The sequence below is a fragment of the Leptonychotes weddellii genome, chromosome 5 (assembly GCF_054177405.1).
Source record: "Leptonychotes weddellii isolate Sample4059 chromosome 5, ASM5417740v2, whole genome shotgun sequence".
In the NCBI taxonomy this organism is placed as follows: Eukaryota; Metazoa; Chordata; class Mammalia; order Carnivora; family Phocidae; genus Leptonychotes; species Leptonychotes weddellii.
Window position 1 is genome coordinate 149,515,151 of NC_138373.1, and position 17,029 is coordinate 149,532,179.

The 17,029-nt window shown below is 50.6% G+C and overlaps 1 protein-coding gene across 1 annotated transcript; it reads right to left on the reverse strand.

Annotated features, from left to right (window-relative positions):
• Positions 1–1,579: 1,579 nt before the first annotated feature.
• On the reverse strand, positions 1,580–15,567 carry EIF3D (eukaryotic translation initiation factor 3 subunit D). The gene is made up of 15 exons (XM_081822401.1): positions 15,413–15,567; positions 12,912–13,044; positions 12,562–12,607; positions 11,131–11,267; positions 10,543–10,628; positions 9,888–9,960; positions 8,854–8,966; positions 8,013–8,145; positions 7,349–7,496; positions 6,423–6,553; positions 5,668–5,753; positions 5,458–5,587; positions 2,656–2,798; positions 2,203–2,486; positions 1,580–1,729 (listed from the first exon to the last, which is right to left on the reverse strand). Exons 2-15 carry the CDS (start codon positions 13,032–13,034, stop codon positions 1,716–1,718), a joined length of 1,647 nt encoding a protein of 548 aa, XP_081678527.1. The 5' UTR covers positions 13,035–13,044; positions 15,413–15,567; the 3' UTR covers positions 1,580–1,715.
• Between the last annotated feature and the right edge of the window lie 1,462 nt (positions 15,568–17,029).

The window sequence follows — 17,029 nt, forward strand, 5'->3', positions numbered from 1 at the left end:
ATTCTGGTGACCTCAGGGCTTCCTCCAGGATCTGGCATACAGCAAGCCATCAGGAAGCATTTGTTGAATAAACTGTGAAACCAGACAGGCTATGCAAAGTACCTTACCAAAAATAAAAAGGTCTACTTCTCAGTTGTGAAGATGTGAGAATGAGTGCTGGCAAATAATTAAGTACCTGAATTAGTTGTTGGTCTTATTTGGTGAGTAAAGTCAGGACTGGTAAAGTGTGGCAGGGCCTTGACAGTGGGCTGACAGGCAGGGGGATGCGGTGGAAGGTTTGAGTCAGGACTGAAGCCATTAGCTTGATGGCCCCAAGCAGGACGGGTGAAGTAGGGGATAAAATAAACGAAGCAAGTGGAAGCTGGTGCAAACTTTTTAGGGCCCAAGGCTGAAGCTGACTTCCACCTGCCCATTCATCCCATATAATCCTGCTGGACTGCACCATGGGTCTGCAAGAGGCAGTTTGGTGAGGCCCAGGCCCAACTCTGAAACCCCATGGCACTTGTCACTGTACTTCAACGTATGCTTTTTAATAATCTACCTATCTTGAAGACTCCCCAAGAAGCATGTTGCATGCCCTAGCTAACTTTAGGAAAACCAGTGTTCGTTTGCTTTCTGAGGCTCATTATTATTTTTTAAAGTTTTATTTATTTGAGAGAGCAAGCACGAGCAGGGGGAAGGGCAGAAGCAGAGGGACAAGCAGACTTCCCACTGAGTGGGGAGCCTGATAATGGGTCTCAGTCCTAGGACACTGACATCATGACCTAAGCCAAAGGCAGATGCTTAACTGACTGAGCCACCCAGGCGCCCCTGAGGCTCAATTATTTTGATTAAAATAGTAACTTCAGGAATGTTACTCAAAATGAGCTGAGCCTGTTTCCTCATCAGTACAATGACACCACTTTGACCAGCATTCCAGTTCTGGGTCAGGCTCAGATGAGGTATTTATAGAAAGCTTAGTATAATACCTGGCGGGGTAATTACTTCAAACCATCCAGAATAGAACACTACCCACTTGTAACAAGTTTATACATCCTGAGCGTTCTGTAGCTGACTTACGACACGCTGCTTTGAGGATGCTGGCTTGGGACTCGGTCCCCAGCCCAAACCAAGCTTGAAAACAATTTACAAAACAGTGATCACCACCAAGTGGAACATCCATCAGAATCTTCTGGGGCAGTCTCCTTCACATGAAGCATACCCACCTCAACCTTAAAAGACTGTGCCCTGCTTTCCCTTTTACTAGCGATTTGTGTCTCTGAAGGCAGCAGCTGGGTCTGGCACACAGCCAGCAGGCACCCCTGCCAGTGGAAACGGACCTCTTGTGGGGACCTCCACAATGTGCCTCACAACCTACAGCCATCCCCAGCAAAGGATCATATCACGCAGTTCCAAGAACAAAAACATCTAGGACATTCACCCTCTAACAGGAGTGTAAAATGAGTAACGCTCAAGAACAAATAAAAGAGCCCTGATTCTGAACTCCAGATAGAACACGGCTGTATCTCACCCTCCCTCGCCCAAGAGCTACTGGGGGAAGGAAGAGGGGCTGCCGATCAACGTAAGCACATGACGAAGGTAAGAGACTAAATAGTTATACTTTATTCCACCGTCAAACTTCAGACAGCAAGAATCAGGCCAGCAGTCCACTGAGCATCCAAAGCCCTTCTAGGCTCAGTGGAATCACAAACTCCAGCTTCACATCACCGTCTGGTTTAAGTTTCTTCCTCTGAAAGACACAAAATGTTAGAAAAAGGAGCCATGTCACACTGGTGAGTGCTTGTGATTTTCACCAGCTCCACTCGGAAGGTAAGCCTTTCGGATCATCATGGGGCTAAGGAATTCCCTTCAGTCACCAGCCGGTGGTGAATGAAGCAGCAAAGAGGCAGCCTGGGGCCCATGTAACTAGCCCAGCGCATCTTTGCTCCTTCAGACCATGGGCTAACCATTCCATTGCCTTTCCCTCAATGCTTCTTCCTCACCCTAGCCTCTAAAAGGTCCCTCTCCCCTCCGGGCCCCTCATATGATTTCAAGGTGCTTGAAGCAGCGCCTGGCTCCAGAGTGAAGGCTGCTCCAAAGTCTAGTCTCAGAGAACTCTCAGGAAGTTCCACATCAGGGCTCCAGAGAGAAGGGTGGCTATAGAGCTTGGTCCCTAGCTAGCCTCAGCTAAGTCTAGACTTCAGAAAGAGGCCTGCTACACACCTTCCTCCTCCTCCTCTTCCTCCTCTTCCTCCTCATCGTCCTCATCGGAGCTGAACGTGCCATCGGGCAGGCTGTAGACGCGGATGACCTGCTTGTTGGGGTCCTTGAGGATGAGGTACTTGCCCTCCTCCAGCTTCATGCAGATGTCGATGACGCAGCGCAGGATGCCCCAGGCGTTCTCCACGCTCAGGTTGATCTGGCTGGCAAACTCATTGGGCTTGAACTGCTGGGTGCCCAGGATGACGTGGCGCGAGGAATCTTTCACGTGGTACCGGGACACGTAACTAGCAGGGGGGGAGACGGGGCATTTGTGGTGGGGGCGGGCCCGCACAGAGGCACAGCAACACCTGGGACCAGGAGCAGTTCTTCCCAAGGGAGAGGGGAGAGGCGAGCCCAGCCCGCAGACCCCTCCTTGCAGCAGATGAATTCAGGACCCCCGGACCCGAATCTCACCCAAGCTTGAGATACTCTGATCCGGCCAGCAAAGCACAGCACGTCCATCGGGCCAACTTGTAGCTGTTGTTCTTCAGCTCGGTGGCAATGACAGCCCCTCGCTGAGAGTCCAACTTCTGACGCCAGTCGACGCCATTGCAGTGCTGCGGGAGGCAAGCCGGGCCCAGGAGTGAACGGGGGCCCCTACTGCCTGAGGCCTGGGACCTCCTCCAGCAGAGAAGGCACTCCTTTGTGGGCTTGCTTCGGAAGATGGGGAGTCCGCAGGTAAATCACAGGCAAGGCTGTCACCACAAAGGCGGCAAAGACACGGCCCCTCCGCGCACAGTGGGCACCCAGCCAACTGTAACTCCTCTGGTCTAGACCAGGACCGACGCGTGCCCAGTGACACAAGTGCCATATGAATAATGGCAGGGGCAAGTGCTGACTGTGTGCTGGGTGGGAAGGGAGGGCTCCCTGGAGGCAATGCAATGGCTCACCCAGGGGAGGGCACTGACGGAGGCTGGAGGTGGCGTGCTGGGAGAGGCAGAGGGAAAGACAGGCCGCAGGCCGGGTCAGCCCTGGGTGGGGGTGGAGGCTGCAGAGGGGAGGCCAGGGCCTGACCTTGCGTATATACACGTGCAAACAAAGAGATCGTCTTCTCCCACCACCTCGTGCGTGGACGTGGGAACTTGGGACCCAGAGTGAAGTGACTGGTTGAAGGTGACATGGCGGAGTCTCAGATTGTCTTGGTTCATGGCAACCAGAGGCCAAAAAACCCCCCACCAGAGTTCCTTAAGTGGTTAGGCCCAAACCATTCAGGGGCAGTGTTTCAACAGATACGATTCCCTCAAAACCACTCTTGCGAGTTTGCCGTGGCGCTCCAAGAACCTCTCCACACAGCTGTGCTGCACGACGGCAGCAGTGTGCTGGACAGTTAGCTGGCAGAGACTAGGCGAGGGGAGGGTGGGGTGGAGGACGGTGCTGAGGAGGTCAGTTAGGGGAGCAGTAAATGCACAGTAACAGGCGTGATCAGCAGCGTCCTCCACTGGGGTGATGACAGCAGAACCGAGGGAGAAGATGGCCCACACCCGCCTGCACAACAGAAGAGTATGGTGGGGGGGACACGGGAGAGGGGGCAGGCTCTGGGGTGAGAGAGAGGAGGTGTTTGAGGGTGAGCCTAAGGGAGGAGAGAGACAGCTGACGCACAGGAGGGAAGAGGGAATTCAGCAGAAAAACAACGGGATGGGAGTCCAAGCAGCTCTGAGGAATCACTGTTAAGAGTTCAAGGTTGAGGCCTGTGGTAAGCACAATGCTAAGATGACCCCCGAAGGCTCCTACCCTCGTGTGGGTGGAACCCCTGCCGGTGAGGAAGCCACACCCATGGTTTCGCACCTTCTACGTCAAAGGCATTCTGCACATGTAATTAGGGTCCCTTAAGACAGGAAAACCACCTGGGTGGGCCTTACCTAACCATGAGTCTCTTACATCTGGGTGTAAACCAGACGGAGAGCAGTCAGAGACTGGAAGCACGAGAAGAATCTGCTGTGCCGTTGCTGATTTGAAGATGGAAGGGACCCTCAGGCAAGAGATGTGGGGGACCTCAAGAAGCCGAGAAGCCCCAGCTGACAGTTGGCATGAGAACGGGGGCGCTCAGCCCCACGATGGCAAGGAACTCTGAAATTCTGCTAACTAGAATGAGCCTGGAAGTTTCTTCCAGAACCTTCACACTCATTTTAAGCCTTTAATTTGTTACGGAGCAAAAGAACATGAATACACAAGTACTGTGGTAAAAAAAGGCGTGTAGGGGACTGACTTGAAAGAAGGCTCCACTGGAGCTCAAAAAGGAGGGGAGCCAGCAGAGAACAGAAGTGAAGGGAGCGAAGAGAAACGTGCGAGACCAGAGTCAGGTAGCAGCACAGAGGGCAGAGCCACACCGCGGCCACGGGAGGCCCAGTGGGAAGTCTGAGAAGAGCCACTGGCCCCAGACCTGAGGTCGCAGCAAGGCTTCTGGTGTGCTTCTTCATCGGGCGACAGAGGCTAAGGACGCCTGGGGAGTGGGAACCCGCAGCGGTAAATGCTCTCCCCAAGGCTCTAACGAAGGCAGAGCAGAACGGCCCCCAGACTCCATCTCATTAGACCCCGTTCACTGGGCGCCTGAGCTGTCCTTCCCACAGAGCACCCTTTATTCGCTGCAGCGGCGCCCGGGAGCACTGCCCCCCGCAGCCGAGTCAGGCACAGAAGCCCAGGGCAGCTTCAGAGAGGGGAGCAGCCCAACAAGCATGGAGCATCAGCATGAGAGGGAAGCAGAGGAAAGATGAAGGAAGCCCATTTCTTTCAAGAGGCCTCCTGAAGAGCCAAATCTTCGCTGATCTGAGAATCTCAGAGTTCAAGAAGGGAAGGAGTTGGAAGAAGAAATCAGAAGGTTGGAAAGAAGGTAGTGGCTGCTCTAAGTGAAAGAACAGATCAAAAAAAGAGCTCCGGGGCTTACAGGACACCTGCCAACACAGATGATGAGAGATCAAAACCAGACGCCGGCAGAGAGCAGAAGCCCAAGGGAGGGCAGAGGGGAACAGAGAGGGAGAAAGTCCTGTGAGAAGGTAGTTAAAGTTCTTAGGCCTTAAACATGTTCTACACACACACGATCTCTTTCTCAATGAAGAACCAAGGGGAAGAGAAACTCAGAAGACAAAAAAATAAATAAATAAATAAAATCTTGGTAGCCGTGTAAATGATGCATGGGGACTGAAACCGAGGCTCACCAAGGCTGGCCAGGGACAACATGGCCCACAGGAACCACGGACAGGGCGACCAAGGATGCCTCACCCTGGAATCCCACTCGTTGAGCGTTTTGATGTTGATGAAGGACACTTCCCCGTTGGCTCCGGTCATGACGCCGTCGTGCTCACAACGGACAATAAGGTCAATGTCGTCTCCAAGCTTCCACCTGCGGTACCTGCAGTGAACACGGAGCTTGTTCGGTCACCGGAGACCCCGGCTTTCAGGGAGGCCGCCCCATCCAGGAGGCTGACATACCGGTAGGCGACAGAGGCGACTTCGTTCTTGTCCATGTCGTCCTCCACAAACGGGTTTGGGTTGGGGAAGTTGTATCTTTCCTTCCCCTGCCAAAAGACAGAGGCGTCATGAGACAGAGAGCACTTTCAGCTGAGCCCATCGGCCAGACTCTGCATTCGGCTTAGTTACAGCCCTGGCCGGCTCCCTGTAGCCCCTGGGGTCGGGGGGAGGCTCTTTACCCTTCCCGACCTCGAGCACGAACCCCGACAGATCCCGAGTGCTTGCATGTGCCGCCGGTGTGCTTCATGTGTCTGAATTAACAGCCACGCCCCCCTCCCGGTTTCATTTTTCTAGAGCACGTGCCACCACTTGTTACAACATAGGTTTATTTAGTTTACGGTCTTTTCTCCATTAGAATGAAGCCTCCTAGGAGCAGGAACTTTGCTCACTGCTAGATCTCCAGCACCTGAACAGTATTATTTGTATCAAACACTGTATCTATCAAAGAGTTGAAGGAATCCCTACAACCTGTCTGGCCGAGACAAGTGTTCTTAGTACTCTAACCTCACGGAGAAGAAACGTACCGCACACCACAGAGCTCTGAAGGGGTGGCTCTAGGGTTCAGTCAGGCAGCCTGACCTCAAAGCCCCAGCGTGGAGCTCCTCTCTGACAGCCCTGCTTAGTCCCACAACCCCAGAGCCTACCAGAGAGCAGATGTTCCATAAACAGAGGTTGACAAAACAGAAACTGGTGCCCAGAGGCTCTCACCGCCTCACCATTCTCAAGCACTGCTGGGAGAAGTTGTGGTTGATGTAGGTCGCTTCCATGGCCAAGTTGCGGGGCGAATTGAAGGAATTGCCTTCATCTTGAGGGGGCTCATTGGCGGTCTCACTCACTGTCAGGAGGTCTGCAAAAGCGGCAGCATGGTCACCCACCCACGACTCCGAGCCATCGACAGTGTGCCTGGCACTGCAGGGAGGGGCGCAGGCCCATCCTTCAAAGAACCACCGTCTACCAAGCCAGCTCTCCCAAGTGTGGGGCACAGAGGGGAGGAAGCGGGGAGCGCAGTTGGGTAACTTCAGATCCCCTCTAATGTTAAATTCAAGCACATCAAGATGTTAATTTAACATCTCTAATGTTAAGAAACTGATCCCCTTTCAATCTTTTTTTGGATTCCTCAAGAGAATGTCTGATTTTGTTAGCGTTTCAACAAACAGAAGGCCCTAAGCCTCAGGTATGGGATTGTACCATTCGGTCTCACTGCTATTATGTTTTGGAGACCTGGTTTCCCTTGATGGCGCGTGTATACATGTTTGTGTGTATCAAACACGTGCAAACGTATTTTCCCTTTATAATTACACTTTAGTAAAGAAAATAAAGTGTTAACGAAAAATACGAAGTAAACATCAAAGGTGGTATGGAGCATTGGCAGAAGTCAGCAAAGTGCCATCCAAAGGAGTAACATTTGGAAGCACAGTACTGGGGCCCCAGGAGGACTCAGGAAGCCGGCGCCTTGAAGAGGTCCTGCAGCAACAGGCCTTCCCTTCTCCAGGTCCCTGAGCAGGCTGGGAGGGTGCAGCCGCTGCTGTCAACGACTGCGGGCGAGACAGACCGTTTCCTGCCCATTCTCAAGAACCAGGGACTCGCTCCGAACCAACACAACACCCAACACCTTGGTGCCGCTCCCAGACAGGCTTCTTACCAAAGTCAGAGTTGTCCCTCTTGTCAAAGAAGAGCTTGGACCCGACTCTCTGCACAACGATGTCCCAGGAATACACGGAGCGGGTGCAGCTCATCAGCGTGGCCAGGATGGCATCAGTGGCAAACACGTTCCCCTGAGTTTTTGCCAGCTGCAGAGAGGACACAGAAAGACGGGAGGATACGCTTAGCTCTAACTGCCCATCTGCACGGAGGGCTCCGCAGGGAGCTCTCACGGCATCCTGGACGCGTGCCTCTGGCTGTCTGAGGGTGAGTCCGCAGGCTTCTGCCGGCACACCCTGGCACATGAGGGCCGGCAGCTCTCCGACCACTCGCTACATTCCGGGATGGCACCTCGCGACACTCTCGTCCTCACCCCAGTGGCTGTGGTAAGCACATTGGACCCACTGCACAGGGGAGGAAAGAAGGCCTCGGTAGGTGGCGCCAGGAAGCACGGCGGAGCTGGGACTCGAGTCCAGCTCAGCACAACACCAACTTTACGGTGGAGCCAGTCAGGTGCTCGTATTCCCATCTAATCCTGACCTGTTCGGGAGCATCTTATCTAAAAAGGGGCTTCTGAGGTCCACATGATTCACGTGTATGCCCGCGTGCTGTTCCTTCTGCGGCCTCGGCCGTAGAAGCCGGCAGCACTCGTCACGGGGGCCCACCTTTCGGATGACAGGGTCGTCTGTGGTGGTGACCGTGTGGAAGATGCGCTTGATGCTCCGCAGCGGCTTCTCACTCCTCGTGGTGATGCGGTCGAAAGCTTTATCATAGTACTCCAGGGCCCCACAACACTCGCTGCGGGGATAGCGGGGAAGACACGCAAAGGAAATGGAAAGGTCAGCTTTTTTAAAAAAAAAAAAGAAAGCCATGGAGGGGCATCTGGGGGGCTCAGTCGGTTGAGCATCTGACTCCTGATTTCAGCTCAGGTCATGCTCTCAGGGTGGTGAGATCAGGCCCCGCATCAGGCTCTGCCTTTAGCAGGGAGTCAGAGTCTACTTGAGATTCTCTCCCTCTCCTTCTGCCCACCCCCTGCCCCGCTTATGTGCTTTCTTTCTCCCTAATAAATAAATCTTAAAAAAAAGAAAGAAAGAAAGAAAAAAAAAAACAAACCCATGGACTCTAAAGTCTTATCTAGAAATCCGATATATAAAAGAAAAGATGGTTTCCCTGACGAGAACAGGAAAGACAAGCAATCAGGTCCCTGTCGCTAAGCGTGAACACAACCAATTGACTCAAACTCCCCATTTTAATGACAGGGAGACTGAGGCCAAGAGAGGGACACGGGTAGTTACAGAGGCATCCAGGTACGAAGATTTCTGGCCTGGCACTCTGGCCCCCACTGACTTACTTCTATCTACTACTTGGGGTAAATAGCTCTTTGTAACGTCAGAAAAAGCTTTGCTTCTGATGAACTACGGTCTTTCTCTTTCTGCCGAAAGAGCTACACACCCTGCTCGTCCACACACGAGCGCGTGCCGGAAGGTAGCCAAAGATGCCACTTACATGTCCTGGGGCTCTGATACTTCCAAGTAGCGCATCTTCATCAACTGAGGAAAGTCCATCTCCTCTTTCACCTCCCAGTCACTACGGACCTCCACCGAAGAGTCTCGGGGTTTCTGCAGTGCAAAACCAGGGGAGGGAAAAGAATTAGAGCCAGCACGTAACCTAAGCAGAAGGCAGATTAACAGTGTGAAGAGCTTTTGGTCTATAAATCTCTCTGGAACATCTACCACGTGCTGGCTGCTTTATAATAAGCATCCCTGACTCTTTGGAATTTACAATCTAGAAGAGGACTGAAGGAGTCAAGAGATCAAAAACAACCAGGAATTTTACTCCTAGGTGATGTCGGCACCCAGGGCACACCAGCTCTTTCATACGTATGTATTTTATAAAGGAGCTCTAGCAGCTTCTTTTATTTCTCACAGGATGTTAGCACAGCAAGCATCACATCCAGCAAAACCTAACTGCTGCCACCCGAACCTATCTCCTGCCTACACGCATCTTCCGTTCTCACAGCGTCCCCACAAGCACCTGCACACGAACGTTGTCGGCAGCATTTTTCCTAACAACAGCAGTGGAAACCACCCAGACGTCCATGTCCCAGTGAACAGGTAACAAAACCTGGTATATCCATATAACAGATTCGGCAATAAGGAGGTACTGACGCACACAAGGCAGATGAGCCGTGAAAACATGCTCAGTGAAAGGAGCCAGACACAAAAGCCCACATGTTGTAGGAGTCCGCTTATATGAAACGTCTAGAAGAGGCAAATCCAGAGACAGAAGAGACTGGTAGTAGTCGAGGACTGGGGAGAGAGAACAAGGGCTGACTGCTGAAGGGCATGGGGTTCTTTTCAGAAGGAGGAGAATGTTCTGGAACGCAGGCCCGTATCCGTGAATGTACCAAGAACCACTGAACTGTACTTTAAATAGGTGGGTTGTATAGTTTGTGAATTTTATTTCAATAAAGCGCTTATAAAACCAAATAAACAAGCAACACTGAATTTCTAGAAAGAACTCTGGCATGGATACACTACCTGTGACTTTTGGTCCCACTTCTGCCTCACTCCGAATTGTTTCTGAAACTTTTTCTGCAGTCGTATGCGCTCTCTAGAAAGACAAGAAGATTGTGCTTTTGGCGCAGATCCTTAAGTCCGTGGCTTTTCGAAAGGCGGAAGCTGCCATCCTCTTCTGCTAAACCGCAACATCACCACTGACTTCTCAGAACTAAGAAACCAGGGGCTTTGTGAAAAAGAGCAGACCAAGAGTGCACATTCAGGTGCTTCAAGAGGCACAATGCTCCCCAACACCGACCAGGTGGGTTTCACTCCCCCTCCAGAGAGGTCAGTGGCAGCCCCAGCCTGGGCAGGGCGGCTGCTGCCCGACCTAGCCCCCAGGGCCCCGTCGGAAGGAGGCCCCGGCAGAACCGAGCCAAGGGAAGCCTCAGGGCTCTTCTTATCTGCCCTTGTTTCCTGCCAGTGCACGGCCACTGCCAAGTACCTTGCGATCTGCCAGTGGTGGCCCTCAGAGAATGAGGGCAGGCTCAAACAGTGGCTTCACTGGCATCTGGAAGGTTTTTGTTTTTGTTTGTAATGCTGGGGAAGACAACCGTCCTCCTGCTCTGGCCCAGTGATTTCAGAGTACGCTCAGTCCTGGAAGAGTAACTCGTTCCAGGAGGACAGGAGACCTCACCTCTCTTTCTGCTTGGCACTCTTAGGCAGGGTCTGCAGGTTGAATTGCAACATGTTCCGTCGATCTTTGTCTCTACGGAGGTTCCGCTGGGAATTAAGAAAAAACACCCGTGTTAAAATCCTGGGGATCTGACGGACAACAGGCAGAGCTTAATGGGAGGTCTTTACTTGGAATTTGCGTAGACATACGTTCACACATTTTTTTATTGAAGCAGGTTTACGGGCTCTTATTAGAGGTGCAGTTTGCCTCTTTATGTAGTAAGGTGCAGCCCGACTGGACCATCTACTTAATAAAGCCTGCACACAGCAATTAAATGAGCCAATAGGCACCTTTTTACCTGACGCAAACACCCCCAGTTAGCACAGAGACATGATGTCCTAGCCTACCACAAAAACCTAAACTATTTAAAGGCATCTCTGGACCCAGTAAAGTTTACTTTAGCAAAATGTTTCACTGGTCAGCTACTTGGAAGTCACTGGAAGACCTATGAAAATGAACTTTCTTCAGTACACACAAGGTAGCATTTTTAGCAAGTGGCAGCCAATGGTAATGGCCCCAAGATGGTCAGATTGCTGGCTCTTGGCCTACCTGTGCGAATCGCATCCGATTCCGCTGGTAGGCAGTCTTCTGTGTGCGCGCTGTGTCCACCAGCTGGAAACTAGTTTCGTCCTCCTCGTGGAAATAAGCATACTGACTTCCACCTCCGAACTGAGAGGAGTACTTATCTGCAGGCAAAGGCAGTGGGGTGTAACAGCTACTACCTACAGACTTTACACACGTGCTGGTCTAAAGCCCTGCTATTTAAAGGGTGTTCTCTGGACCCTTAGCAGAAGTACACGCTGACGGAGTCATCCCAGACCCCTTAAATCAGAATCAGCATTTTAAGAAAATCCCCAGATGATTCATGTGCACATTCAAGTTCAAATGGCTGTGATCTAAAGAACTTTCTTTTTTTTTTTTTTTTTAAAGATTTTATTTATTTGACAGAGAGACACAGCGAGAGAGGGAACACAAGCAGAGGGAGTAGGAGAGGGAGAAGCAGGCCTCCCGCGGAGCAGGGAGCCCGATGTGGGGCTCGATCCCAGGACCCCGGGATCATGACCTGAGCCGAAGGCAGACGCTTAACGACTGAGCCACCCAGGCGCCCCTAAAGAACTTTCTAAGTCAAGACATCTTGAGTCTGAGGACCTCAAGCCCATTTCACACCCTGCCTTATTCTGTAAGAATAGGAGTTAAGATTTACTCTCCCAGAAAGGGCAAACACGGGACACGCATTATGCAAATGCATAATCATCTGGTACCCAAGGCAGACATGTCTAATGGGTTATGATATACTTTACTGCTGGCCTCAGCCTCAGATTTTTTTTTTTTTTTTTAAGATTTTATTTATTTGTCAGAGCGAGAGAGCGAGCCCAAGCAGGGGGAGTGGCAGGCAGAGGGAAAAGCAGACTCCCTACTGAGCAAGGAGCCCAATGTGGGACCTGATCCCAGGACCCTGGGATTATGACCTGAGCTGAAGACAGACGCCTGACTGACTGAGCCACCCAGGCGTCCAGCCTAAGATAATCTTAACTTAGTATTCCAAGGAGTCGCTTCTAACAATCTCAACTGGCACAGAAAAAAAACCCAACCCATTTACTTTATCAAGATCTTAAAATCTGGGGTCGTAAATCTGGAGTCCACTGATTTGGCTTCCCAGGTTCAGTAGATCCCAGGTACTGGAGTGTGCAAAGTGGGAATGAGTTCAACGGATCTATGAAAAGGTTCGTGGCTCCCTAAAAGTGGGAGGGAAAAAAATCCCACTATAACAGACTAAACCTATTTAACAAGCAGTCTAAGTTTTGAGGCCATAAAAAAGAAAAAAACCACAAAACTGTCTACAGTTCAGACTATGCCCCTAAAAACTATGAATTATCATCATCATTTTGTTCCTGTTCTAGAATGCTTTTGGTTGGAGGCTACTAGAAAAAGTAACAATCCTCCCAAGGCCCTGGTCTGGGCAGTCAGCTGAACACTTACTCGTGTACCTCTTATCTTGGTATGTGGCACCCGTCCAGTCTGCAACCTGTGAGAGCAACAAGAGGAGAAAGAGAACACACAGGTCAGTCAGACACGTTTCTGCTGACCCAGAAACCCCCGTAAGTGAAGACGCGGTCTGGGGAAAATGTAAGAAGGACTGGCTCACAAGGCCTTTGTAAGTGCCCAGCTCTCCTAGGACTAATGGAAGTACCCAGACGTTATAGCCTTCCCCAGCTGGTGTCCCTATAAGGAACACAGGAGTTACGTTTTTGAGAGAATAAACTTGGAATGAACTAATGGAGGGTAGCAGCCACAGTTTAAAAGATTCACTCTCACCAACAGGCAAGTACCTTTCCTAGCCGATCTCCTTTGCTAAACGGCTGGTAGGGCATATCCCGAAACTGCTCGGGCACCGCACAGGGACCCCAGCCTGAGGGGTTGTCCTGGATCACGGGGGTCATGAACTTTGCCATCTTCTAAAACCTTAAAAACACAAATAATGTGAGTAGCTTCATGAAGAAAGGCCTCCGAGTACAAACAGCCTTCCACTGAGATAAGACAAGACATAATAATGATAAAATTCAAAAGGCAACACACAAAATGGAACACTCAACTGTTGAGCTCCTACTAAATCTGTTTCCTCGTAGATAATATTGTGAATACTTAAAACTTGGAAGACCACTAACAAAACTGATTTACCGTATTGCACTGATTCTGTGACACCCACTTTTCTCACTATAATATAACATCTTTGAAATGAGGCTGCACCTTATGCTTGATTGGCTGTCTTATCTTAATTGGCAGTCCGTCTTTCTTAGTGCTACATAACATAGTGTGCTTGTTAAACTCAGTGGTATCTCAGGTTTGATAGAATGAAACCTTTTCTTAAGTGTAATAACCATGTTCTAGTTCTCAAAAACACCTTCACCAAGGCATACAATTTGTAGCTTCCCCAAGTTTCAGTCTTTTCATCTGTAAAATGAGTAAGACCCTTATTTAATTCATAGCACAAGATCATTGCAAGATTTGGTAGTTACACATATGAAAATGCTTCCATTGTAGGATGCCACACAATTACAACTGGGACTTGCAAAAAATGCATTTATACACGGGGTGCTGAGAAAAAAAAGGAGCCCATAAGTATAGTCTGATGTTTAACTTTTCTTTCTTGTTCTTCCGATTTTCTGTCATCAATGCAAATCCTTATGCAGAACAAGTGGACACAGAGCCAAGCAAACCTGTCAGAAAGCTGAGGTTACCATAAACCTTAGGCCGTAAAAGTGGCCATATGTCACATGTTTGTAAATATTATTAGTACCAGTTATTGGTCTTAGGTGTTTTCCCTGCATAAACTCAGTGAATGTCCCCAACAATCCTGAGGTAGCTTCAAGTATCATCCCCACTTTTCAGATCAGAAAATTGAAGCACAGAGAAGCTAAGAAATTGTTCAAATTTGCAACACTAGTTAATGAAAAAATCTGAACCAAAGCAGTCTGGCTGGAATCCATATTCTGTGAAATGTTCAAGCAGATCTTTGCCTGACAGTTCCTATCAAAAACCTATGCACTTATCATTCATCGTAATCCTCAGGTGAGTTCCCAGAGGAAAATTCATTGCACAAATATTTCTGGAGCCTGAAGAGTAATCAAAGTGCACCGGCAGAGTGATCGTGGGAAGTTCTTCTCAGTGTCCCATGACGGGGAAGAGATTCAAGCTTCCTACAGAAGTGACACCGGGGTGACAGCAAGAGGGAACGCACCCGAGAGCTTCATCCTTCGACTCTAAACTTAAGCTATACTACAGGAAGAGGACTGAGACAAGGAGTGGCAGCTTCAAGACAACTCTCGTTAAAATGAGTATTTACAGTGTGTCAGACACTGGGCTGAATAAGTTAACAGCACTAACCCCCCCACACCCCCATTTTAGAGATTAAAAATTTGCAACTCGGCCAATTAAGCTGTTGATCTGCCCACTGTTTCAACGGAGAGTTGATTTCCAGGGCTGTCTGCCTTAAGTCCAGCACTCTTCCCCTTATGTTATAGCTCGGCACCAGCCCGAAAACAAATGGGGTTGTAGACCGTACCTCATAACCCCGTAACAATATTTCAAAACGTGTAAAAAAAAAAAAAAAATCTAGTCGTTCTGCCACAGTTCAAAAAGGAAACAGACCCAAGGCTTGGCATGCACTTCTCCAGCGGGTGGGAGGACGTCCCCTGGCTTCCACAGACGTAAAGTAAGAATGAGCAGAATGGAACCAGAAGCAGAAACAGCCTGTCAGTTGCATCGGAGTGACAGCTGTACCGGCGACAGGCGCAGGGTGGGGCACTCAGAAGGGGCCCTGTGGCTGGCGGGGCACGGTGTTGTGTAGGTCATCGCGGCCACTACAGACCGGATGCCATCAGTTCCGGAGAAGAGAGAGTTCCAGATCAGAGATCAAACCTATGCTACCATAGCCCTCCATTCCACACCTCTGGACTGTGAACTCCTCAGGCCAGGGTCGAACGCTGCTCAGTTTGGAACCCCCCAATACCTCCTTCACAGAAACTCTGGGAACCTCTGGCCACTTTGAAGTCTCTGAGACCCAACGGGGTTAAGAGATACTATCAAAGTCGCTCAGCCCGTGGCCGCAAAGCGGAGCCTAAGGCCAGGGGACCTCACCCACAAGGCCGTGACCCGCAGCCCTAAGAGTATCGGGCCTGGGGTCCCCGAAGGCGGATTCCTGCCCCGCCCAGCGAAGGGGCAGAGACGGCCAGAGCCGTACGGGAGGTCTCTTCCGGGAGGCCTCCGAAGGCCGGGCCCAGCCCAAGCCGGCTCCAGAGATCCACGGAACCCTACGGAACATTCCACTCACCTATATAGGCCTCTGCCGGGCCCGGATGGCGACAGATGGTCCGAGCCGGAGACCGCGCACCTGGTTGCCCTCCGAGGAACAGGGAAAAAGGGAGAAAGATGCGCACGCACCGGCCGGCGCCGTAAACACAATCGGCGCTGTCGTAAACTGCCCTCTAGCTTCCTCCGGAATCAACGGCAGAACGCACGAGTCGTAAAGCGACGGCACACCCGGAAATTCGTCACTGATCTTTGCGCGATGTCTTCGTGGTCTCCAAGGAGCCAAAACGCCGGAGGTGTGTTTACATTTACGTCACGGGCGCATCCGGCGACGCCCCCAGAGGGCGTCCCGAATTTTTGAAACGTGGCGGCGGTGCATTTGAAGCTGGAGGCGGGGAGTGGTGATGGTCTGTGTCCCGTAGCGCTTCACGGAAGCTTCGGCCCCTCAGTATCGCAGAGTGACCGCCTTCTCTGGCCAATCGTGTGGCTCGGGTCTCACAGCTGGGGGCAAGTTGACGGTCCGGGGCCGAGTTTACGGTTACCGTCCCTCCCCCCCTCCCCGCCCCTTCTTTTAGTTTCGGAAACTGAGGCCCAGAGGGCTAAGGTATCCTAAGTAGCTCCGATCGCTAGTGTAGGGGGTAGCCGCCAGGATTCCAACCACACTTACACGGTTCTCAAGCTTTGTCGTACGACGATTTCTGGAGCGCTAATGTGTAGAATGGAGACTCCGGGTCTCACTTCCATTGACTGTTACTCAGCTACGTCTAAGCTGGAGGCCTGGAATCTGCGTGTTAGCGATTGTGATTCTGAAGTGGTGACTCGGGAACCACTTTGCTGCAAAGGACAACGGTGCTGTCCTTTCTGCAACTATTGGCCTCTGGAATTTGTCCTAGATTTCTATTCGGGGATTTCAAAACATTGAAAGAGAATCTGAGGATGTGTTTTTATTCAAACTTCAGGTTCTTTTCTATCTGGTCTGCTAGGATTCCTTATCAGTCTCCCAGCGTGACTCCTTTATTGGAAAATAAATCTGTTAGATCTGATATCTGCTCGGCTCTGCCACTTGCTAACTGTGTAAGCTTCACATCTCTGGGCCTCAGTTTCCTTATCTGTAAATTGGAGACGATAAATAATTGAGCACTATGAGGGTAAAAATAAATTCATGTGAAAATAGTAATTCCACTTACAAGTTGCGTGAACTTGGACAGGTTTTTTGATCTCTCAAGCTGCTTACTCATTTGTGACATGAAAATATTAATGGGGGGGCACCCTAGGGGGTAGGGGGTGTTTCAGCGGTTAGGCGTCTGCCTTCAGCTCAGGTCATGATCTCGGGGGCCTGGGATGGAGCCTTGTGGGCTCCTTGATGCTCAGTGGGGAATCTGCTCACTCTCCCTCTGTAGCTGCCCCTGCTTGTGCTCTCTCTCTTTGTCAAATTCATAAAAAAAATCTATATTTAGAAAAAAAAATGTTAATAGGTGCATTTGTTTCCATAAATTTTCTCCCAACCTGCTCATGTTCCCAGTTTTCCTAATTTTTGCTGATGGCATCCAGTTAATGGTGCTCAGTGCAAAGCCTTGTAGTTAATCATCGATACTTCCTTTTCCCTTTCCCACCACATTCCCACATTCAATCATTTACC